At 34.8% G+C, this 25878-nt stretch overlaps 1 protein-coding gene and 1 long non-coding RNA gene across 4 annotated transcripts; one reads left to right on the forward strand and one right to left on the reverse strand.

Annotated features, from left to right (window-relative positions):
- The first annotated feature begins 5380 nt into the window (after positions 1-5380).
- LOC145066299 (TMV resistance protein N-like) lies at positions 5381-18542 on the forward strand. 3 transcript variants are annotated; one of them, XR_013688724.1, is made up of 6 exons: positions 5381-6326; positions 6803-7901; positions 7994-8215; positions 16985-17067; positions 17378-17461; positions 18154-18542. XR_013688724.1 is itself a non-coding variant. In XM_079013518.1 (5 exons), exons 1-5 carry the CDS (start codon positions 5812-5814, stop codon positions 17388-17390), a joined length of 1932 nt encoding a protein of 643 aa, XP_078869644.1. In that variant the 5' UTR covers positions 5381-5811; the 3' UTR covers positions 17391-17881. The 3 variants fall into 3 exon arrangements, 2 of the variants coding, with proteins under 2 accessions (XP_078869644.1, XP_078869643.1); XM_079013518.1 differs by lacking the exon at positions 18154-18542 and having other exon boundaries at positions 17378-17881; XM_079013517.1 differs by lacking the exon at positions 18154-18542 and having other exon boundaries at positions 5383-6326; positions 16985-17120; positions 17378-17881.
- Positions 18432-20002, reverse strand: LOC145066300 (uncharacterized). The gene is made up of 2 exons (XR_013688725.1): positions 19732-20002; positions 18432-18728 (listed from the first exon to the last, which is right to left on the reverse strand). It is a non-coding gene; the product is annotated as an uncharacterized LOC145066300 (long non-coding RNA).
- Between the last annotated feature and the right edge of the window lie 5876 nt (positions 20003-25878).

The following is a 25878-nucleotide window of genomic DNA, read 5'->3' on the forward strand; positions in this document are numbered from 1 at the left end:
TGCTTGGATCTAGGTTTCTCTATTGTACATGCAATTCATCCAAGACTTTAAACCTTAGATCTAGCATACAATTAATCATATTAACTTATGAATGGAGTTTAGATCTTACCTTGATTGTTATGTAGCAATAACAATCTCAAATCCTCCTTGTAATGGCTTTAGAAAGCTTAGAGTCACAAATATCACTCCTCTAATGGCTCATAAACACCAAGAGCAAGAGGATGAAGAATGATAAGAGAGGAGGCACCAAAAATGTGTAGAAACCCTAAGGAATCAGTTCACCACGTTTTTGGTGCTCTAGGGATCCTTAAATAGTGAGGCTATTAGGGTTGTCTAACAAGGAAACTCTAATTTGACTGCTTAGGCCCTAAGCAACCCATGGACTCCCTCCTTAGAGACCTTGGACGATTTCTAATGGGTTTACCCATAGAATTCGTCCACCCCTCTAATATGTAGTCCATTAGCCCAATATTCAACTATCACACAATTGACAGTTCTAGTCCCTTAAGTTTAATTAATGTCTTTTAGCCACAAAGTTAATTCTTATTAATTCTTGACTAATATTAATTAAACAATATGATTTCTCCTTTAATATATTATTCTCATAATATATTAATAAATCATAATTAATCCTCTCTCTCCATAATTCATCCTATCAAGTTGCTTTGGTGAAGGCAACCCAAAAGGACCATGCACCATCGGGTCAAGTACATACCAAAATAGTTATGGACTTAGACACTAATCCAACAATATCTCATTTAGTTCATTAAGCAGGCACACAATGTCGGTGGCTTTATCATACAATATGATTTCAATTTCCTTACCGACATAGATTGGTTGTATGCAGTCATAAGGCCATCATTAGGTATAATATGATCTATATAAGAGGCGTATGTAGTCAATGTGGAATTTTTTCCTCTTATGTGTTGAGAGTGATACATCTAAGGAATCTTACTAAAGTTGAACACCAAATGAGAATGATTGCGATCCATGTCTCATGTTTAACATGATGTTCGAAACAAAAGGATAACCGATACATCACCTAGTTACATCAATTGAAGCTTTGGGCTTATGGGAATTAAATGTTGTTGAATGGCACTTCGTCATGTGTTGTTGGGGTAAGTGAAATGTTGCTAAACATTCACCACTATGTATATCCTTGTACGATTCAATCTTGCGCAAGTGGGAGATTGTTGGTTCTATCTGCTCAAGATTGATAATAAAACAATATTGCTAATAACATATGACCCTATAGGGTCACACCAATAACAAGTAGACACTTGAATTAAAATTTTAGTATATGAGTTTGACTTATATTAAAATATTAGAAATCTTGAATTGTTATTACATGGTAATAATAATAATAATAATAATAAAATGCGATTCAGAAGAGCGTATAAATCATTAAAAGTTTAGTACTTTTATTGTTTCATTATTAAATGATTCACTTTGTGTGAGATTTATTTATTTAATTTAAAGAGTTAGATTAAATAAATAAAACTAACAAATATATGTATATATAGTTGAAAGTCTATAAAATATAAAAGCTAGGTTTATAAAATAGAAGACTTGGAGTATTAAAGAGGAGAGAGAATGAGTGTTTGACTAACTTTCCCTCCTATCTCTCATGATTTCATGTATAATCACTCCATACCACCTTTATGGGTGGTCCAATGCATGTAGAGACTTTTATATTAGTCATGATTGACTCTTGCATGTGTGAGGTGATTAAAAAGAGTGAAAGGCTTTCATTTTTCCTCATGCTTAAGCATGTAAATGAAATTTTTACTCTCACAAACTCTCTCATTCTCTCTATAAGTTGTTAGTTGATAAAAGAAGAGAATACACTCTATTGAACACCAAAAATTCTTTTTTGGGTGTTCAAACTCAAGAGGTTGTATTATCAAGAGTTGAACTAGCATTCATCTAGTGTTGGAGCTTGTTGGTGGACTTTCTCTAGAGGGATTCTACTTTGAGTTCTTGCCATCATCATCATCATCATCTTTCAACCTCCCGTGAGGACCAAAGGACAACAAATGTTATTAATCTTATCCTTCTATGGTTGTTGATCTAAATCTCACATGTTCATGTAATGTGATCTTTTGTCGGAATTTATATGTTCAAGTTTTGAAATGAAAAGTTTTCTGTTGCAAGCTTAAAGTTTTATGTCTCGAAACTTAATCTCGAACACCATGTTTCTATCATTTTAAATAATGTAAATTGTTAATATATTACTGAAAATGGAACCGACAAGTCCACTCCACCTTAATCCTTTTCTCGTTTCCGACACCACATCTGGGCACCATCTCCGACCATAAATCTAGTTCTCGATACCAACTCCGGTCATCATCTTTGACCATAGATCCAGTACCATATAAATCACCCCAAATTAAACACAAATCCAACCATAAATCTATGTAAAGTTCAACAATAAATCTAAAATACATCTAAAATTGAACTTGTACCTTAAATCCAACCATAAATCTATGTGAAGTTAAACAATAAATCTGAAATACATCTAAAATTGAAATTGTGCCTCAAATCCAAAAGCAAAATCGTTGAAACAAAAATCGCAGATACAAAAATCCTAAATACAATCTAGGGGGGTGTTTGGCTTATCTTTTTTAGAGCCAAAAGTCATTTTGACAAAATTTATAAAAAGACAGCATTTCCTGACTTTTTCAAAATGTCAATTTTCCTTATATAAAAAATCAAAAAGTAACTTTTAAAATGGTTTTACCAAACATCTTTTGCATTCTATCTTTTCCAAAAAGAACTTTTGGCCTCTCAAAAGATAAGCCAAACACCCCCTAGGTGAATCGACACAAGAGAACATATTATGTCATTGAGACTCGATAGATTGATCAATAATTAGAAAATTTGTTACATACAGATTTGCGATTTAAAGGTTTAACAAAGGGCAACCACAATTCAACACTACTTCATCCAATCTTCTCCCTTTGGTTTTTTCATTTTGGTGGATCGGAGGGGTCTAACTTGAAGCTTCCAGTCGTTCCCCATCCTCCGCCCTTGGAATGATTCGACGTTAATTCAGTCTGACATTTTAAACCTTAGATTAAACATGTAGTGAAGAAATCGAAATCCAGAAATCGTTGGTTGATTTGGTCGTCGGACGTCGGGTCTCCTGCAATAGGTTGCTTCTTCTTGTGGGATCCGCTGACACGGGTTTGAGGTGGGTTGTGGGTGTCATTGGTTAAGAGGAGAAGGGCAACAGATAATTGTTGGATGATTCGCTGATTCAGGGTAAAAGGGGGAAGATGATTGGAAGGAGGAGTGAGCAACGCATTTCCCATGAACACCAGGCAACTGCGTGAAGGTTTTCATCGTCGGCGGTAGCGATTTCAGTGGCATTGTGGAGGTGGCACCGGAAAGAGGGGAGAAGGAGGAAGGGGGAACTGAGGTGTCGCCGGTGGTTTAGGTTTCCCTTTCATTCTTCACAATATTAGAAAGACTAGGGGCCATATCTAATAAGAAATTTCTTTTAAAATTTTATTTAATAAGTTAATAAAACAACACAATGAAAATAATAGATATGGCTATATTGGTCATTTTGAGTCGCTAGGGACCAACATCGTAACAAAATCAAACTATAGGACGGTCCGAATTAAAACTAAGTTAAGGACTAAACATGTAAATTAACTCAAACCACAGGGACCATTCGTTTATTTTACTCTTTATTTTATGACCAAAAAATTTTAAAAAATTATTCAGAGAACAAAATTGTAATGTTCTCTTATTTATAGTTACTTTTTTTCCTACTCTTTCTAAAACTGAGAGAGAGGGTAGTCAACGATAGAAGAAAAGATACCGACCTACTCAAATTGATCCAAGTTCGAAAGAGAAATTAAGGAAGGAATTTTCCGAAATTGAAGTATAAGCTTGCAAACTGAAGAGCTTAGTGAGCGCGTCTGCTAAAAGTTTGGTGCTGCTGGGAATTTGAGGTATGTTCCCTAAACTGATAACTTGATGAGCCACAAATTATCAATAAGAAAGAAATGGAAGCGCTTAGCTGTTAATGATGTTTTTATATAACTTATTAAGTAAATTTAATCAAACAGTGAAAAAAATGTCAATTCGGAATGTGAGAAATCGTATTATGACCTAATTTAGTCCAAAGCTGTGAAGCTTTTGAATTAGTGTAGTTAGATGATCAAATTAAGCAATTCGTGAAGTTAGTATGCTGTTGTGTATGTTATAAACGAATGGAATTTGGAAGTAAATGAGCCTAATGATATGTGTATGAGTTGTCGATACAAAAATAAAATATAATAGGCGGATTGGTCCGTTGTGCGCTGCTGTGTTTTTTGAGCAAATCCAAGTAAGCTTGGCACTATTTGAATTTGTGTTTCACTACGTTTAAGAACCAAATACTTGGGGAATTCAATAAAGATACTAAATTTTTTTATTCGGATACAAGTTATGGGTTTTAGCCGTAAAGCAAAAGGTCATAAAGGTAAGCTTTGTGAAGACCTTATGATGATTATACAATGGTAAATGAAGACGTTATGATGATTATGAGTGTGAATTTTGTACATGGTAGGCTTTTGAAAGTTGTAATGTAGTGACTTAGTGAAAAAATCTTGAAGGCTATAAGTGTCCTCTGTCCTAGGAGAGATAGATGTTGACATCAATCTATAAATATGAATATATCCCTTTCTATCCATAGAGAATGACTAAGTGGCAGCAATGATGTGTAAAATTATTGGAAGATCATGATTTTAAAGATGAAAGTGGGAGTGTGGGACCGTTTATAGGAAATCCATACTTTTAGTAACTTTCCTGTAAATAGACATGTCTTGATGGGAAGTTTCTTGTTTTTTCATTAAGAAACACCTGGAATCATGTTTATAGATAGAGTCCGCTAAACTAAGAAATTAAGTAACATAATTTCGATTGACTTTCTGAGTGTACCCTGTGCATGAAATAGGAGAAGCTGTTCGTAAACAATGTAAATGCTGGGTGTGTAATGACATTATTATTGGTTTGTACCAAAGTGGTCAACTTTGTTCACACTATACTAGTGAATCATTGGATTTGAAATTTGAATGCAATACAAATGAATTGTTAACCAAGATATATACTCTAGGTAAAAGATGTAGTGTATATCATTATTTAATGTAAAAATCCCTGGGGTGTATTACTTTATTCCATATTTTATTGTATGGAACGGTAGGTCAGAGATGGTATTTATGTATTTGGTGAAATTTTGGGGTATAAGTTATCTGACAAATAGCATAGGTGATGCAATAAATTTGGTGTGAGAATGTACAATGTAAAAGTGTGGTGGTTAAATGTTGAAACTATGAAAATTGATTATAAAGATAAGGGAATTATATTTACTTTTCCATTATCTTCACTTTGTGGTTAACCAATCTAGAGACTTGAGAGAAGAGTCAAGTTGTAGAGGCAAAGCATCCACATACTCAAAATGATTCAAGTTGAAAGAAGATATTAAAGGAACAAATCCTATGGAAATTGAAGTATAAGCTTGCAAAGTAAAGATTTCAGAAAGGGATTATGCTAAAGTTTGGTGTTGTTGGGAAATTTTCACCCTGTCTTTTCAGAAAAATCTCAACATACAGCTATAAGCAAAATATTAGTATGTATAATGTAATTGTGTTAAAACCAACTGATATCACCTAAATTAGTGGTAACCGGTTACTCCAATTATGAGTTCTGACAAGGTTTTTCTATATGATAACAGGTTTTATTGGAAACTCACATCTGTCTGTATAAAGTTCATTTCATTGAGGTGCTCAAACCACATACTGGCAACATATCAACACATCAATGGCATCATCATCATCATCATCATCATCATTTTCCCCTTCCGCTCCGGTATTTTCTTCTAAATCATGGAAGTATGATGTATTTCTTAGCTTTAGAGGAGAGGATACCCGCAAGACCTTTGTAGATCATCTCTACACAGCTCTTGAACAACAAGGCATCTACACCTACAAGGACGATGAAACACTTCCTCGGGGTGAATCGATAGGTCCATCCCTTATGAATGCTATAGAAGAATCACAAATTGCTGTCATCATATTCTCTGAAAACTATGCAGATTCTTCATGGTGCTTACATGAACTTGCACATATCATGAAATGCAAGGATACCGGAAACCAAATCGTTTTGCCCATATTTTATAATGTGGATCCATCTGATGTGCGAAAACAAAAGAGAAAATATGGAGAAACATTTTCCAAACATGAGTTGGAGAACGAGAACAATGTTGAATCTTGGAGAAAAGCACTCATGGATGCAAGTAACATTTCTGGATGGGAATCCAAGCACATTGCCAATGGGTAATTTTCTTCATTGTTTTTGTGAAACACATGTATACTTGTATCTTAGAAGTTTTTATCTAAATGTTTTGATTATTCGATGATGTTGATGAACTAGATAATCACAGGCTCTACTAGATCAATTTATCATTTTGGTAAAGTTAAAAGATATGTATCAAGTCCTAGGATTATGAATAACCTTAAATTAAGTTTTGATGGACTTCGTTAAGTTCTGATTCTAATAGCATACTTGATGCCTCGCTTCAAGCCGCAACACATCCATCTTGCTTCACTTTTTGTTATATGAAACTATTTTCGATGTTTCCCGAGAAAATTGTTACAAACTACCTTTAAATTTAACTTTTCAACTTCTATTTAAAATATTAAATTTTAATGGTGATTATGATCCCTTATTTCTATTTCATGGAACATGAAAAACGTTACCTCTTTCGTCAATGTGAGCATGTGTTGATTATCCTTGTATGTCCAACGTGTAGGCATGAATCAAAGGTTATCAAAGAAATTGTTGACACAATTTCTCGTAGGCTGCATCTAGTAACTCAAAGTGCAAATGAAAACCTGGTTGGAATAGAGGCTCGCATGCAAGATCTGAAATCAAAGTTACAAATTGGCTCAGGTGGCGTGCGCATGATTGGAATATGGGGGGTCGGGGGTGGTGGTAAGACTACTCTTGTGTCTGCTATTTATGATGAAATCTCTAGCAAGTTTGATGGTTGCTGCTTTATAAAAAATATCCGGGAGGAATCAAGCAAAAATGGATCGGAAAAATTGCAAGAGAAAATCATTTTTGGTGTTTTGAAACAAAAGCAAGTGACAATAGAGAGAGTTGAGGAAGGAAGACAAATGATAAAGGATAGGTTGTGCCACAAAATGGTCTTGATTGTGCTAGATGATGTCAATCAGCTTGACCAACTAAAAGCGTTAGCTGGATCACATGATTGGTTTGGTGAAGGAAGTCGAATAATAATCACAACAAGAGATGTGCATTTATTAAATGCACACAGAGTAGATGTGATGCACAATATTCGCTTGCTAAACGATGATGAGTCTATTAAGCTCTTTTGCAAGCATGCATGCCGGGATTACAGATGGACGGAAGATTACGGGCAGCTTTCTAAAGAGGTTGTCTCTTATGCTGGTGGGCTTCCATTAGCACTTACAGTAATCGGTTCTTTCTTGTGTGACAAAAACATTCATGAGTGGAGGAGTACATTAGCCAGACTGAAAGACATCCCGGATGATAATATTTTGGAAGCGCTAAAAGTCAGCTTTGATGGACTTAAACCACTTGAGCAAGACTTGTTTCTTGATATAGCATGTTTTTTTAGGTGGGAGAAGAAAGATAGGGCAATGGAGATGCTTGATGCTTGTGGTTTTCATCCTGTTATAGGAGTGAAGGTGTTGATACAAAAGGCTCTCATAACTATTTCCAATGGAAGGTTTGATATGCATGATCTGGTGCAAGAAATGGGACACCACATCGTTAGAGGTGAACACCGCAAGAATCCTGAAAAACATAGTAGAGTTTGGAAGAGGGAAGATATTTTTAAGATATGTGTTATGGGTGCAACTGCGGTAATGGTTAAGCTAGCTTTGCATGATGTATTATTTATGTATAAACAAAAATTTTGAATCTATCCTGATACCATTTTGTTCTTCTATCACAGGAACTTGACAAGATCGAAGCAATAAAAATGGATTTTCGGTTTCACCCAACAAAAAAACAAGAACAAGATCTTCCTACGGTCTACTCTGCAAACATGAAGAACCTTCGGTATATGGATTCAAGAGGTGGTCAACTATCATTGTCTAATGACCTTCCACTAAGGCAGCTTTGCTGTCTTATATTGTGCGAAGGCTTGCAAAAACAACTTTGGGAGGGTTGTAAGGTAATTTGTATTGTTTATTACTTTATTTAATTAATAGATGAAAATGATAAGACCAGATTAACAACAGAATCAAAGATAACCTAATGCTTTGATTAATCAATAAAGGGGAGCCTGAATTTTGAGAATCAGGAAGTCTCCAAACAGAATGTAAACTGTGAAAAACTTGTCTAACCCTAATGGGGGCTTAACCCTCCTTATTTAAGCCTCCTACCTAAAGGATATGTCCTAAACAAAATTAAATACCATATAATTACTATAAATATTTTTAATTACGGAAAGTACTAAACAGCCCCTATTGATTTCTTCTTCGCCTCTGATACACCTTTGTCAACTTTGGTCGGTTCATATCAATAACCCCCTCCCCCCCTCTCTCTGAAATATCACCTTGTCCTCAAGGTAAGACTCGGGAAACTGTCGCTGAGCCGACTCTTTCTCTTCCCAAGTTGCTTTCTCCTCATGTAAGCCTTTCCACTGGACCAACCATTCCTCAACACCTCGCTGTATTCTGCTTCGCACCACCTTTTCTGGAACCAGCATCCCATCATCCGTGGCAGTCAATTCCTCGGGAAGGGTTGTGAGCACCTCTTGACTTCCGACAACCTTCTTAAGCTAGTAAACATGAAAAACCGGATGAATAGAAGCATTATCGGGAAGCTTTAACTTATACGCCACTTTGCCCACTCGAGTCAGAACCTGGAATGGCCCATAGAAACACGGAGCCAACTTCTCGTTTGTGCTTTTAGCTACCGTAACCTTCCGATATGGTCATAGTTTCAAGTAAACCAAGTCATCAGCCACGAATTCCACATCTCTTCTATTACCATCAGCATGAGTCTTCATAATCTACTGTGCCCGGAGCAGATACAACTTAATTTCCTTGAGAACTTCATCCCTTGCTTGTAGATATCTGTCCACCTCAAATGTGACAACAATATCAGAATCATATCGAATCAAATGCGGTGGATCTCGTCCATAAAGTAGCTTGAATGGGGCCATTCGAATAGAAGAGCGGTATGAAGTATTATACCAATACGCAACCCATATATGGTAGCCATTTCACCCATTCCTTTGGCTGAGTGGAAGAAAAACACCACAAGTATGTTTCCAAATTTCTATTGACGACTTATGTCTGGCCATCCGTTTGCGGATGGTACGCGGTCCTGCATTTTAGGGTTGTACCCGAGTCCTTAAATAGCTCCTTCAAAAAATGGTTGATGAACACCCCATGGTTAAATCTTCCTAGATCCGTTCTGGTAGCTTTAACGGTTGGAGCAACCCTGTCGGTGCCAAATGGGAGTACTTATTGCACTGAAATCTGGCACATTCAACCACCGGTTTTGCCACATCCCTCTTCATACCAATCTAATATAACTCCCTAGAAAGGCATTGGTACGTCTTTTACATGTCTTCATGACCACTACTTGCCCCGGCATGCGATTTGTGAAACACATGAGAGACCCAGATAGATGTTCGTGGAATCACCAGCTTACCCATATGCATACCCTTATACAACACATGCCCCTGTCATGCCTCCTGACCTCATACACATCCATGTCACCAGCAGCTGAATCAATTTTCGCCTGAATATCATAAATGTGCTGGTCAAGGCTCAATTTAGCCAGCAAGTTAGCATGGTTGCTAATCCGAGAAACCGTTAATGCCGACAAGGAAACTCCCTCTCCGCGTCTCTGGACAACGCATCAACAGCGCCATTCTCTCCCACAGGTCAATACAAGATTTTGAAATTGAACCCATATAACTTTGAATTCTAGCGTTGATGTTCCCCGGCCACCAAACCCTGGTCAAGCAAAAATTTCAAGCTCTTTTGATCGGTCAATACTGTAAATCGGCGTCCTAACAAATATGACCACCATTTTTGTACCGCCAGTACAATTGCCATTAACCCGCGCTCCTATACCGATTTGAGTTGGGCTTAGCTACCCAATACTCGGTTGAAATAAGCTACGGGTTGGCCTTCTTCTATTAGTACTGCCCTTACCCCTTGACCAGATGCGTTCATCTCCACTGTAAACTTTTTGGAGAAATCAGGCTAAAACGGGCACTTGAGTCATGGCTTGTTGTAATTAATGGAATGCATGGGTTCCTTCGTTACTCCCAACAAATTTATCCTTCTTTAAAAGATCTGTTAAGGCTCTTGCAAATTTTCTTTTGTATCATTGCACAAATTTTCTGTGATAACTGGTTAAACCCAAGAACCCACTAAGTTCTCGAAGAGTCTTGGGAATCGGCCACTCTAACATAGCCAAAATCTTATTCAGATGATCAGCCATGGCCCCATCCTTGGTCACGACGTGACTGAAATAATCCACCCTCCCATGGTCAAAAACACATTTTTCTTTCTGTTGAAAAACAACCTCTCGGTTTTAAGGCAGCCAAAAATGACTTTGAGGTGCTCCCCCGGTGTTCTTCCATTGTTTTGTTGTAAACCAAAATATCTTTGAAAAGACAAAGGGTAAAAAACCTTATTAATTAACGACTGGAATGTCGATGGAGCGTTTGTCAACCCGAAAGGCATTACAAGGAACTTGTAGTGTCCCTCGTGTGTGCGTAATGCCATTTTTGGAACATCTTGCGGTTTCATCCGAATCTAATGGTACCCTGATTTTAGATCATGTTTGTTGAAAACCGCTGCCCCGTGAAGTTCGTCCAATAGCTCGTCTATAATCGAGATCTAGAATTTGTCCAAAACTGCCAGGGCACGATAATCTACATAGAAGCATCACTGCTGTCTTTTTTTAACAAGTAAAAATGGATTGGAGAATGGGCTAGAGCTCAGCTGTATGATCTCCACTGTGATCATCACATCCACTAGTCGTACGTTCTTGCTTTTTTGTAATTGTGGGAACCGATAGGGTCGAACGTTAACGCTCTCAGTCCCGAGTTCATCGAGCGTGGGATGAACTTGGGATTGAGATTCGAACACTGAACTTCTAGAATAGTGATGGTCGGGTTCACCTCGCAATGTTACTCATTTTTTGGTTACCGTAACAGGTTATTGTTAATTCCTACCAATTCACTCTCTTATCGCCCAACGTATGCAACTACTTCATGCCAAATATGATATTGTTGCTGCCCAGTTCCAAGGGGGTAAAAGTCATTAACCAACTGGTATTCAAGTAGGGTTAATAGTTAATACCATACCCTTACATATTCCTCTATTGTGATCTCACTTCTCGTTCCCCATCATAACCCCCATCTTGCGAAGCCCTTTCACAGCTTAGCCTAGAAGCCCTATGATAATGTGCCCTTAGCACGGGCTAGAAGCTGCGCCCAGCCCTGCTGAAAGGCGTCATGGAAGACCGCCAGACCAAGCTACTCCCATTGCAGCCGCCAAAACGAAGTCTCGCGCCACGGGCGTCCCTCTAGAGCCGGACGCCCACATTGAAGGCTCAGCCCTCAGCGGGGGCCTTCCACTCCGTGACAAATCCAATGACTCCAAGCGACAAGGAGTATGCTCAGAGCTTTACTACCTTATTACCTGAACCAATCGTCAGCTCTGGCACAACAAGGAGCACGATTAATCAATCAAGGCACTAGATCCTATCGGAGCTGACGACCTTGTCCCATGTATTGGCCAGAGGTCCCAGCATAAAAGGTCTCCTCCGCCACCTTAAAGAGTAAGTCATTCTCTCTCAGCTCTAACCATACACTCTCAATTCAACCACTAACTTGACCGTTTTAGCATTTTTCCAAGAGCTCCTCCCTCAGAGAGAGAGAGAGAGAGAGAGAGAGAGAGAGAGAGAGAGAGAGAGAGAGAGAGAGAGAGATTGTTCTTCTCTGTTGTGACCTTGCAGGTCTCCCGGAATGACCAAGATTACTCTGTAACCGCCCAGAGCCACCGCTTCAGATTACCGGAGGACGTGGTCACATCACCCTACAATGTGTAATGACAAAAAAATTATGGGTGGCACCATTGTCAATGAGTACCACCTCCTCCTGATCACTAATCATACCACACGGCTTCATCGTATGGGGTGTCGTGAATCCCATTATCGAACTCGCCGACATTGAGACCATGTCCAAGTGCACATGCTCCTGCCTCTCGGGTTCCTCCTCTTCAACGTCGACCAGCAAAAGGGTTTTGTCAGGACAACGATGGCCAGATGCAAATTTTCCACCACAGCAGAAACAAAGGCCCTTGGCCTTAGTATCTGCAAACTCCGCGTTTGTCATTCTTTTAGAAGGGGCTCTAGTAGTTAGTTGCACCTGAGGTGTCCTTGAGGGCCTACGAACCATGTTGTCGTTCCCCACCCGTCGCAGAATGGTTACCCATTGCTCTTGACTTGCCCTTGTTTGGCCCCACATATTAACTCATTCGACTTTCATCTATCAACAAGGCCAACTTAATCGTTTGTCCAAGCCTTGTAGGTTGCATCATTTTAACCGGATTGTGCAAATCTGGCTTAAGTCCCTTAACGAAAGTACCCTCCGGCGAATGCCCCCTAGTTGAGCCGCCAACTGTTCAAATATCCCCATGTAATTTTGTGCCTATCCTCCTGTTTGATGGCTAAAAACTGCTCATATAGGTCACCCACTTAAGAAGTCTGAAAACGTTCCAATATCCTGAGTTTAAGCTCCTCCCAACTTTGAAATGGTGTCCCATGTTCATTCCAATGGTACCAAGCTGGTACCGGACCTTCTAGGCACAACACTACTGTCTGTAATCGCTCTCCTAATGTGGTTAGGCCCTGCATATCAAAAAACCCATGTTTTGAAAACCGGACCGGACCGGCCGGTTCGACCGGTTCAACCGGGAACCGGTCAGGTTACCGGTTTTCTCAAGCCTAAAAACCGTTTGTTTTCAAACCGGATAAAACCGTCCGGTTCACCAAAAAACCGGTTCAACCAGCCCGGTTCAACCAACGAAAAACCGGTTTTTATAAATTATAAGAAAAAAAAAAACTTAAACTTTCAAACGCCGGTTGATGGACCCAACGCATGGATCCGGCTGAACTAATTTGCATGACCCTTCTTTATATAAGCAAGTGGCTACCTTTGTTTTTACTTCCAACCGATGTGGGAAGTATAAGGATTACTTAATGTAAAACCTTTACTTCATACGTTTTATACTCCAAATAACTAATTTTTATTCTATTTATCTTTCGATGTGGGATACTATAGGATTGTCCCATTGTTTAACATAATCCTTTTCAAACCTCAAAGACTATGGATCATTAATATATATATATATATATATATATATATATATATATATATATATATATATATATATACACCGGTTTTTACGGGTTTTAGGACCGGTCGGACCAGTTGAACCATCGGACCAGTAAGACGGCCGGTTCAATGTCCGGTCCGGTTTTCAAAACCTTGCAAAAAACCGTTCCGCCTTGTACACCCACCCATATACGTCGTTGCCTTCACAGTGGCCCCTTCCTTGCCCTTGGTTAGAGATTGGTGGCTGCCATGGTTGGTCCCATGTGATTGCTTCTTGGAAAGTGCTGATCTCAATCCCCCATCCATCACCGGTGTATGATTTAAACTTGCTATTGTTGGAACCGTCCCCAGGGTGAAGGGAGGTGGTCCAAGGAATCTTTGTTCATCGAACAGAAAGGAGGATGTGGCGTGTAAGAAGGTTGGGGTTGCGATTGCATGTGTGGTTGCATGATTGGTGGCTGTTGCCAACCCCTGGAGGCAGTTTTTAGCGGAATAGAAGCAGCCACCTTAGTGATTGTAACAATTGGAGGGGTCACCTGGGGAATTGGTTGCGTAGGCGGTGGTGGTGGTGGTTACGATGCCCTAAGTAGGAGGGCCATTATTTCTTAATTGCTTGTCTACTTTCCGATTCTGCCCTCATCTCCACCAATTCTTGATCCACCTTCTCGAACCGCTCCAGTGATTGTGTTTGAAAATCTACTAGATTCTTATCAAGAGTCGGATCCTTGTTGAGGTTTCAGGCGGCAGTATCAGATCGGGTGTCTGGTTTTCCCATGGTTCAAGTAAGAGGATAAATCCTAAACAAAATCAAATACCATATAATTACCATAAATATTTTAAATTACGAAAAGTACTAAACAGCCCCCGGAGAATGCTTCTTGCGCCTCTGATAGACTTTTGTCAACTTTGGTGGGTTCATATCAGAAAACAAAGTTGATGAATTACTGAAATGACTAATCCAGAGTAAATTTCAAGTATCTATAGTATTAAAAAGCTTGGACCTTTATTCTATGAATACCATTTGTCTTCATAACTATAAACTTTTCAAAAAACAAATTGTTTATTGACATATTAATTAGTCATTGTAGTACATGGTATTTATGTAAAGCCCATCCTCCAACAAGTTATCATCTCATATATTTATTTTTAGAACAGCCAACTCATACACCCATTACGTTACCTTTTGGGTTTAAAGATCTATTAGTCATTGTTGATTAAAGACCATTATAAAATATTGATAACACTGATTTGGGTTTAAAGATCTATTATTATCTTGTTTTTCTTATATGTTTTATAGATATTTTATTAAATAACTGAACACTTCAGTTGATTCAGTTGATTTCCATATGTGGATGGAAGGAACTAGTTTATGCGTGTGTGTGTGTGCCATTTTCCTTCAAATCTTGTCACGTTTTATACATTTTTGACTTGTTTGCACTTTTATTAAACAGTTGCTGCCAAATTTGAAGTTATTGAAACTTTGTGATATGAATAACCTAATCATGACACCAGATTTTATTGGACTTCCAAATCTTGAAAGGTTCATTCTTAATGGATGTGGGTATTTAGAAGAAATTCATCCATCGTTTGGATGCTTGGAAAAGCTTGTTTTCTTATCTATAGAATATTGTCCCAGTCTTGAGATGTTTCCACCGATTAGGGGAATAAAGAAACTTGATACCCTTTCATTCAAAGGACACCTCAAACTTGTTAAGTTTCCAAAGATCCAACAACAGAAAATGGAGAATTTACCACATCTTGATTTGGATAATAGTGGGAATGAAATTGCATCCTACATAGAATCTTGTCCAAAATTTTTTGTTAATTGTTGCAGCAATCTTCCTGGTGTAGAATGTTTATGTCGGTTAGGGTTTTTTAACAACTGGCAAGAACTCCGCTTCTTAAGGAAGTTGGATCTGCACTGGTTCAACTTGCGAGATAAAGACCTAGGCTCTAATGTTTTAGAGTTGCCCAACTTGCAACAGCTCGATCTAAGAGGAAATAAGTTTTCATGATTAAGTTTTAGTTGCTTCCGACTTCCTCGGCTCAAATGGCTCAACGTCTCATGGTGCCAAGGACTTGTAGAGTTGTCGGAGCTGCCATCAAGTATGGCCGTTGTCATAGCAGATTTTTGTGGCTCACTTGAAAGCATTGGAGATATTTCAAACTGTAAATGGTTGTGGAAAGTCTCACTTCGGGGGGACAAGAAAGTAGGTCCACTTGTTGGTGAGATATTACTAGACTCCATGCTCCAGGTTTGCCTCTACTCTACGTACCTTTTGAATTTCGATCTTTATCATATATTTATCAAAACATACAAATACATGAATGTGTTTTTATGGCAGGGAAATGCTATTGAAGATCATTTTATCAATGTTGTTCTTGAACAGCAGATTCCAAAGGGGTTTGTAGGTAGGTTCTTTAGGGGAAAAACATTTACAAAGCGTCACCCACATGTTAAATGGGACCTATATACCCAGCATATTCAATCTCATGATGACACGTTTATACTGCATCTTCCAGATGATTGGTGCAATGACTTTTGTGGGTTCTTAATACGTATTGTTACCCAGGACCTAACAATGTGGATGGATATAAGCATCAAGCAGGATCCAGATGAAGAAGATTCTCGGTTTGAGATTTGGCAGGAATCCAATGAGGTACCAGAGCCTGAATATGGTGGAGATGTTAGGACACACGTGGGATATGTTTCCTTTAGTTCATTGAGGCAGACCACATCATTGAGTCCATCATACAATATCATTTCATTTTCCATAAAGGGGTATTGGACTTCATTTGCAGCTGAGCTCGTTCCTAGAAAAAGTAAAGATGATCCGGTGCAAACAAGAAAATTTGCAACAGATTGCTCAGAATTTTGGGATGAGGCAAATGATGCATCTAAGGAATTTATGATCCAAGATAATTCTAAGTCTTCTATCAATATTATATGGAAATAAAACATCTATCAGATCCATACACCCATATATCTCTCAACTCTTTGCCGGTTCATATAGTCTGCACTCTGAATTTATGAATGCGATTACACTGCGCATCATACATTGAAAAACAGATTGCAAAGGTGATTGCATATCAAGGTAAAAACTCCTGATTTGATCCTAGGTTTTGATACTGTAAGATACATCGAGTATTGAAAGAGAATGCTTGGTATATAAGCTTTAGCTAATTCATATGACTACACTTTGTATTTATACAGCAAAGGAAAGCACCACCTCTATATCATGACAGGGTGTGACTCACAGCAGAGCGAACAATCACCTGTAAGGCACATCATATATAACTGCCTCCAACTACCACGATATTATAGTCTAACATAACACATCAAGGGAGCAAGAAGATGCAAGATCAGAAGTAGGTTTATGTAATAGAAATACTCTAATTGTTCTCAATGATGTCTATGACCTTGACCAGCTAAAGGTGCTAGGTGGATTACATGATTGATGTGATCTATGGTGTCAGTTTATTATCACATAATGAGGCTAATGCTCTTTCATAGACATGCGTATTATCAAAATTCCAACTCAACCCTTGCATCATTTTATTTCTTTGTTGCAGGCAAATGACAAGATTAAAGAGATAATACATCAAAGGACTTCATCACTTTTTCCTAAGCTTGTCAAAAACATGAAGAAGCCAAGGTTCCTTCTATTTACCATGTTTTGGTAAATAATTTACAAACTACATTGTTTTGGTAAATACTTTTTACAACTACTGCTATTTAGTTAAAAACTCCAAGATGAGAAGTAGGTTATGTAATAATAGAAATACTGTAATTTATTTCAATGATGTCAATGACCTTGACCAAATAGAGGTGCTCGGTGGATTACATGATTGGTTTGATGAAGTGCCCCACATAATGAAGCTGTTCAGCACTATCGTAGACATGCATATCAGCCTATCATATATATTCTAACTCAACCCTTGCATCATTTTATTTGTTTATTGCAGGCAAATGACATGATTAAAGAGATAATAAATACATCAAAGGTCTTCATCATGTATTCCCAAGCTTGTTAAAAACAAGAAGCTAAGGTTCCTTCTATGTGCCTTTCTTCTTTCACCAACAATGTTGAAGGGCCCAATTGTCTTTCTCATAAGTTGCACCTTATTTGTTGGTCGTATCTCGTGTGTTATCCTGCAAATCCGATAGTCAGTTTCCAACCCATGTAGCTTGTTGTTCTACAATCGTACGAGAGCTTGCAAAAAAGAGCTTTGGAGGGGTTGTAAGATAAATCAAATGTTTCTTTAATTAACATATAAAAACTTTGGATCCTGTGTAAAAAGTCTGACTAATTTATTCTGTAATTTGTTTTTAGATATATTGGTAAAACTGTTTGTTGTGGCTTTGAGTATTGGTCTTATCGAGCAACTTTAGTGTAGCTTTACAATCTATATAAGTTAATGTGCACAAAGCACCTGATAATCTGATATGAAACCTGCTTATTTCCTCAACTTCAGAACATTATTTCATCTTTGTCTTCCTGCACATCATTCGGACAGCTCTGGAATATGCAATGAAAATGTTGATGTATATGTTTTTAGCTTTGAATTAGTTTAGACATCTTTGGAGTGCAACAAAGATTTAAGCTATTGGGTTATTGTTATTAATAATGATTTCGAAATGAAACTATAACTTTATTAATTGAACCCAACATCTCAATATACGATGAGTAATTATATAAACCCAAACATATGAATCATAAGTGTGTTGTTTTCCATGGCAGGATAATGCTATTGAAGATTACTTTTTCAGTCTTGCAATTGAAGATATGAATCCAGGGAGGCTTTTTGGTAGATTGTTGTTTAGGGTTGGAACATTTACACTTCATCTACCACAATGACTTTTTCTGTGTTGTTCTCTAATAATAAAGTCATCAAGCAGGAGGTAGATGAAGGTTCTCTATTTGAGCTTTCACATGAGTCTAGTGTAGCAGTGGAGCCTTAATATGGTGGAACGACATGTGTAGGATATGTTTCCTTTGGTTCATTGAGGAACACCACATTTTCGAATTCATCATACACTATGATATATATAATAACAAATGTTACAGTTTTGGTACCCCGAGAACTACAAACATACAATACAATACATATAATAATTTTTTGTTTCCTAGTCTAATAGAAACTTTGTTAGTTGTTACTACCTTGATATTTTCCTTACAAAACCTGTACTATTTTCAATCAAACTTGAGATAAAGAGCACGGAAAATTCTTACTGTTTGAACATCACTGATATATCCCGAGCTGGATCAAATAATGCCATTAGAGGATCCCACTTCAGCATAGAACATATTTTGCACTGGCATACAATTAAAAAGCTCAAAATAAACTTTTAATTTTCAAACTAATTTCGGGGACCAATTATAGGCAGTTTTTCGACTTTTAATCCAATTATTCTTTCCATAGCATTTCATTTTTTTCTGGAATAAATGGCAATCAAGTTTCAGGATTGTGAATTGGAAAAGTAGGATCTCATATATTTTACTAGGAATCAGCAGAATATCAATGCCAACTAGATTGCTATCAACTTAAGTAACTAAATTAAGATAAAGAAGGATAAACAAATAGATCAAAATGGGTTCAAAACATATAAAATTCATTCAATCAGCTTCAACATAAAAGGCTAAAAGCCACAATAACTAGATTGGAGTTTCTTCATCCAGTAAAACTACAAGGGAGAATGACATTTTTTTCTGATAATTTGGGCTAATGAATAGGAAGGGAATCCCTACTTTTCTGTTTGCTGCTCAATGTACATCTTTTTTGGAATCTTCTGGTACTATATGAACTAAAACACTAACACAGCCTAATAAGTCAGTAACTCATTGATAATGATATTAATTAGTATGTGAACTGTAAACATATACAGATCAGACTTTGGATTATGTAAAAGGTAAACCATATTGGAATTGGAAAATATAGCGGCCTAATTGCCTTATTGGTCCCTTTAATGGGAAAATCACAGATAAATTTGGGTATCATATATTCAACAGGACAACAGCATATCTAAACAGAGATCTCGAATCAAAGACAATTTGCATAATTGGTTCCTTTGATGGGAAAAACCGAAGAAGCCAGATGCATAAAGTAGCAGATTGATGATGTTAAAATCAGGGCCGATTCCTCTATTCAACAGAAAACAGGAAAACAGCATAAGATGAAATCAAAAACAGATAAATGGCGAACAATTGCATTGACAGAGAATGGGAGAACGAGTGTGATGATATGGAAAGGGTATTGGGGGACCGATGTACATAATAATATAGGTCGAATTGGAGTCATCTGAATCGTTCCTCACTTACTTGATAGTCGGATTACAGGATTTTGGAATCCCGTATCATCGTCTTCTGATCTCCTCCCTTTTTTTTTTTTTTTTTTTTTTTTTTTTTTTTTTTTTTTTGTCAAGACTCAATAACAAGGGAGTAAATCAGAACAAGGCTGTTGGAAAGGGAGTGTTTGGGAATTTGGATTCATTATTGGCGTTTGTTAGGGTATTTTCATTTTTTTTTCTTTTTTCTTTTTCATCCTAACTTAAAATTGTTTGTTACTCAGATCCCAACCTCATTTCTCATGATGAAGCATTGCCAAGATCAAGTTTTTACTTGTTCAATAAACAGAGGAAAAAGAAAAAACATATCATAATCAATATTTTTATTTTCAATATCAAAATGGTTTTTGCACTTAAGCAAGATAATAAATTTACAAATTAATATTAAAACCTACTAATGATCTTTAAGACCTAGTCAAGTGTGGAAGCAAAAAGGTCCAATACATGACCTAGGCTAACCCTATGCTTTAAAAGTTCTTCATAAAATTAAATCTTATTCCTTAAATACAATATTCCATTTTTATCAAGATCTTCTTTATGTGAACATACCTGACCCAATAGGTTTTTGGTACAAATCCTCCCTAATAAATGAAAATACTTTTGCCACTTGTCATATTCTTAAGCCTTTTGCCACATGTAAATTTGTGGTTTTTTTTTTGAATAAAATTAATTCCACATGGAATTTTGTGGTTTTTTTTGTATTAAATATAAAACCAATTAAAACAAGGTATGAAACCGAAAATTCATGGATTGGCTGATCTGGAAGGAAGGATTCTATTTTTCGACCCTAATTAGGTAAGAAAAATATATAAATGATATTATAAGATCAAATTTTTAATGACAAGATTATACGTTACGTTTCCTAACATAAATGTTCTTTAAAACAGTATGCGTTCATTAGTGTTGATTATTGGGATGCCTTTTTGTATCACTAATATGAATTTTCTCGCATTTATTAGCGTTGATTATTGGGATTCCTTTTTTGTACCACTAATATGAATTTTCTCTTGTATATATGTCTTCATAGGCAATCGATGATTGAACCTACAGACATAAGTTGATTCCTTTGAGGCGGATGCTTTCACTAAAAGATTGTCTTTTTTGTCGTATTCTTGCTTTCCATTCCTGTTACAATTTGTTTCTCTACTTCTGTAGTTTCAGAAACTAACAGAGTTCAATGCTAACGAGATACACTTTGCAGGTATGTAGATGTCATATGCTTTCACTGAGAGAGGATATGTAGTGAACCATAAATCTACGTCTAAAAACAATGGTCATGCTATGAGCGATCGTGTGATTCCCGACCCTTGTCATAAGGATAGTGATTGCCAACCTTTTTGTCACATTGGCGTAGGATCCTGTACTGAGGGTCCTTGCTCCTGTCACAACCCAAAAGTTTTATTATGTTTAATCCTTTGATGCATTTATATTAGACTATTCATGAATAAAATTCAATGTGTTTACATAATGTTCTCACTTTTATAAATCAGCAACCATACAACTTTACAATATTAATTAAGATGGTTCTAACACTTACTGTCATTTCAATGATTCCGGATTTTCATATATATTAGTTTAATCATAGCAAAGGTACGTATTTTTCAACTTCAAAGAGTGAACTCATAAACCCAATTCAAATTTGGAGTTGATGGGAATCAAATAAATGAAGACCAATTTGAGAAGCTTGAGCATCAGGTGGTTAGGTGTTTAAGCCTCATTTGTAAGGCCTCATCAAAGCTATGTGTTCAACACGTAAATTTTGGGTATATATTGATCGTCATTTTCATAATTTAACATTTTTTCTTTTTATTTTCAAATTTACTAACTTCCAAAATGCCTTGTAATCTGCATGGATGATGGCACCCTGTTCGATGATCATGGCATCTTTGAGGCTAAGGGTCGTTATTATGCATCATTCTTCATGGTAGTAACCATTCACTATTACTTAAATGTCCAAAATGCCCTGGAAAGAAAACTATATAATATTGGTCATAAATCATCATGTCTATTTTAGAGATGCTCTTTGTTTTCAACCTGCCATAAATCAAAATATAATAGATCCAAATAAAATAATGTTCTGTTTATAGCAATGTACTTTGGAGCGAATGACAAAATGGCAATTTACTTTGGTGAAAATGTTAAAATAGTGCTCATTTTTATTATTTTTTTAATAGGAAAAGTAAGATTTTTATCAAAATTATGTAAATGCTCCTTTTCAAAATGTGATTTTGCTTGCATGGATGTAAAAATGGATGTAAATCAGGTATTTTTGACACCATTACTTTGCAGGCAAGTTGTGCAGCTAAAATGATATTTTTTCAGGCCTTTTGTCAAGTTTAAAAAGGTCACAATAGGCATTTTTAATAACAAATATTCTCATCTAGACGAGATGACCGTTTTGTAAATTTTGAGTGGAAATCAATGTTGGGGTGCTTTTTTTCAATTCACTTTGGTGAAAATGATAAAAATTAAAATGGTATTTTATTTTTAGTCAACTTTTGACGGTAAAAATATTCCAAATGGTTATATTGTTTACAACATTATACTTTTGTGAAGATAGTAAAATAAATGCTCATTTTTTTGTAATAATGAAAATTTTTATTTTTTTAGTAAATTTGATTATTTTTACCGTTTTTGTTTCTTTTGTTATTTGGATAACTTAAAAATGAATAAAAAACTTAATAGGAAACACTCAAAACATATAGTAAAGGAATTTTTAGTCAAAATGATATTTTATTTAATTTGTTCATTCTATGTTATTTAACTTGTCAACACTGTGTTTTTTTTATTACAATATGGTGCTTTCAAAATTTTTGTTAATAGGGTATTTAACTAAAAAATTTTAAGGAGTTATAACAATGGTAATCGTTGGCTTTTATTGTGTTTTTTCATAAAAATTATCAATGAAACATAAAAATCAAAAATCAAATATCAAAAATACAAAGTACATTGTTATTTATTTACTTTCATTCTATTGAAGTTTATATTTATTGTGCAAAATTATATTTTTATCATTGATATTGACTTAATAGAACATGATTTTAATATTTTGAAACCATTTTAAATATTAATAAATTAAAAATAACGATGATTGACTTACGTACAAAACATCAAATTATGTATAAAATAACTGTTTGTGAATGTATGATTAATGATTGTGATTTTTATAGTCTCTATGTTGTTTTACCTTGTCAACCAACCGTATAGAAATGTATAAAATACAAATACAAAATTGACAACAAATTTGACTATTTTGCCACGACTTAAAAACTAATTTATAATGAGTCACATTTCTGCCGTGTTAACATTTTTTTTCTACATTTTTTATAGAATTATTAAATTAAACAATGAAACTGTAGAAAATATGCAAAATATAGTAGCATTGTAGTTTATAGATTTTTTATTTTAACATTTTTTCATAAGAAAGTATATTGTTATGCTGCGTGTGACTGATTTACCCATGAATTTCTACCTATTTTCCAAAAAAGATGAGAATTATAAAAGAACTTCATAACTAAGCAAAAAATAGCATTGTAATTTTATAAATAATAAATTTCTGCCAATTTAATTTTTTTGGGTTCAAATATATTAAAAAGTTATGGTGTTATATTAAACATCAAATTGATAGTATAATGTGTTACCATGTGAATGTGTTATAATTAAATACAAAAATGGGAACAAATTTTACTGTTTTACCCCTACTCAAATAAGTATTTTATAGTAAGTCATATTTTTGCCATATTTTCCAAAAAAAACTAAAATTTACAATTCTCAAAACTTCAAAATTCTGCAGAAACTAGCATTGCACTTTCCTTAAATGTGATTTTTTGCATATTTTGTTAAAAAATTATAATTTAACAATAAACTTTGGAAAAAATCTATAAAATTGCAGTAAACTTTTTAACAATATATATATATATATATATATATATATATATATATATATATATATATATATATAACATTTTTTCCAAAACAAAAATACATTGTTTAGCTGTGTGTATGTGTTGTAAAAAAAATACAAAAATATCAATGTTATAAAAAAAATACAGAAAAATACAAAAATATCAATGTTTCCTATTGCAATTTAGTTTTTTCTTTACAGAATACTATTACACATTAGGATGTATTCAAATTTTATAATTATTTAGTTACAAATTGTCATTTCATATTTATTATCAATGTAAAGGGGTGTAGGAAAGTAGTGTTGTTGTTTTTTTTTTTTAATTTAAATATAAAGTCTTTTTTATAACATCTAACTTCCAAAGTCATCCGACTACAACTATATATTATGTATTTTCTGGTCATATTTTCCCTTAAACAAAACATGCAATTGGTTTCGATAGTTTTTCTCAATAAATGTGATTGTTTTGCCCTTGATGAAATAACTACTTTTAAATACAAATGTATAACAGTAACCTTAGAAATAAGATATCTAATTTTCATTCAAAGAACTATTTCAAAATTTTTTATTCCTAATAATTATTTACAATATGTCAATAGTTTTTTTTATTACTTTGTATTTCAATTACCTTCTTATTCATCATAGTTTATGATATTAACTTTTTTTTAATAAACTCGTGTAATACACGGGTCTCACACCTAGTCATTAAGAACCAAGAACTAATAGAAGTTTTAATACGCGTTTTAAAATTGGTTATTGTGACTTTGATTGACTTCAACAATCATAACCAAAATAGGATGATCACAAGCATGATCAAAATAAGGAACTACTTAAGAATATGGTCTTTTTTTTGATGTGTTACACAAATAACCTTATACTTTGCAGTAATATCTATGTGAAATATATATATATATATATATATATATATATATATATATATATATATATATATATACTAGTTTATAACCCGTGATAACCACGGTTATAAAATTAATTAAACTTTCGTATTAAAAAATCAAAATTATTATACAATTATTTTAAATAAATTATTACTTAAGAGATATTTTTAGTTATATAAAATTATAATCGTTAATTTAAATAAATACGTGGAGTTATATCATTTTATAATTTATATTAATTTTATTTTATTTTTTAATCTAATGTTATTAATTTAATATAATTAAAGGGAGAAATTTTAAATTTTGAAATTTAAAATGAATAATCAATTATTAATTTAATAAAATTAGAGTGGGAAATTTAACATTTGAAATTTGAAATGAATAATTAATAGATTGACAAGTGACATGATAAATGATATATAACATTAATGAGGGGTTTTAATTGCATGACACTTGTCAATATATATATATATATATATATATATATATATATATATATTATGCTGCAAAATTCATTTTTACAATGGTGTGCATCACAAAAAAATTCAAAAAAATAAAATAAATGGAATATTATATATTTCGCAATATTTGAAGACATGACTTTTTATTTATCTTTAATCTTTGGTGGTATAATCATTTAAAAATGTGAAATCATAGCAAAGGATGATTTTACATGATCCCATAATAAAATATGTGATCATTTATGTAAAAAAATATGTTAATTTTATTAAAAAAAACATTTTCCTAATATTTTGGTGTTTTGTGATATTTTTCACATTTTAAGGGTTTAAGGTGATAGTGTGTAGAATTGTGATGACTGATCAAAGGAATTATAAATATATTCTTGTTATTATCACTCCGTCGTTAATCGATATGAAGAATGGAGAGAAACGAGTCAATGATGAAGGGAAGGTATAAGCTTAGAAAATTATTAGAAGAAATCTATTGGAAATTGAAGCATAAGCTTCCAAAGTAAAGAGCTTAGAAAGGGTGTTTGCTAAAGTGTGACGTTGCTGGGAATTTGAGGTATGTTCCTCAAACTGTTATACTGATTAATTATAAATTACCGAGAAAGAAATGGAAGTGTTAATGAAGTTTTCTATAAGTTATTAAGTAAAATTTATCAGTGGGTTAAAAAAATGTTGATCCGGGTTGTGATAATCGTATTTTGACCTAATTTAGTCAGCGTTGTGAAGTTATTGAGTTGCTGTAGTTAGATGATCAAATTAAACAATCCGTGAAGTTAATATGCTGCTGTGTATGTTATAAATGAATGGAATTTGGAGGAAAATGACTATTGAATTCTTGTATTGCTATG

This window comes from Lactuca serriola, chromosome 8 (assembly GCF_051521515.1).
Source record: "Lactuca serriola cultivar US96UC23 chromosome 8, Lser_US96UC23_V15, whole genome shotgun sequence".
NCBI lineage: Eukaryota > Viridiplantae > Streptophyta > Magnoliopsida > Asterales > Asteraceae > Lactuca > Lactuca serriola.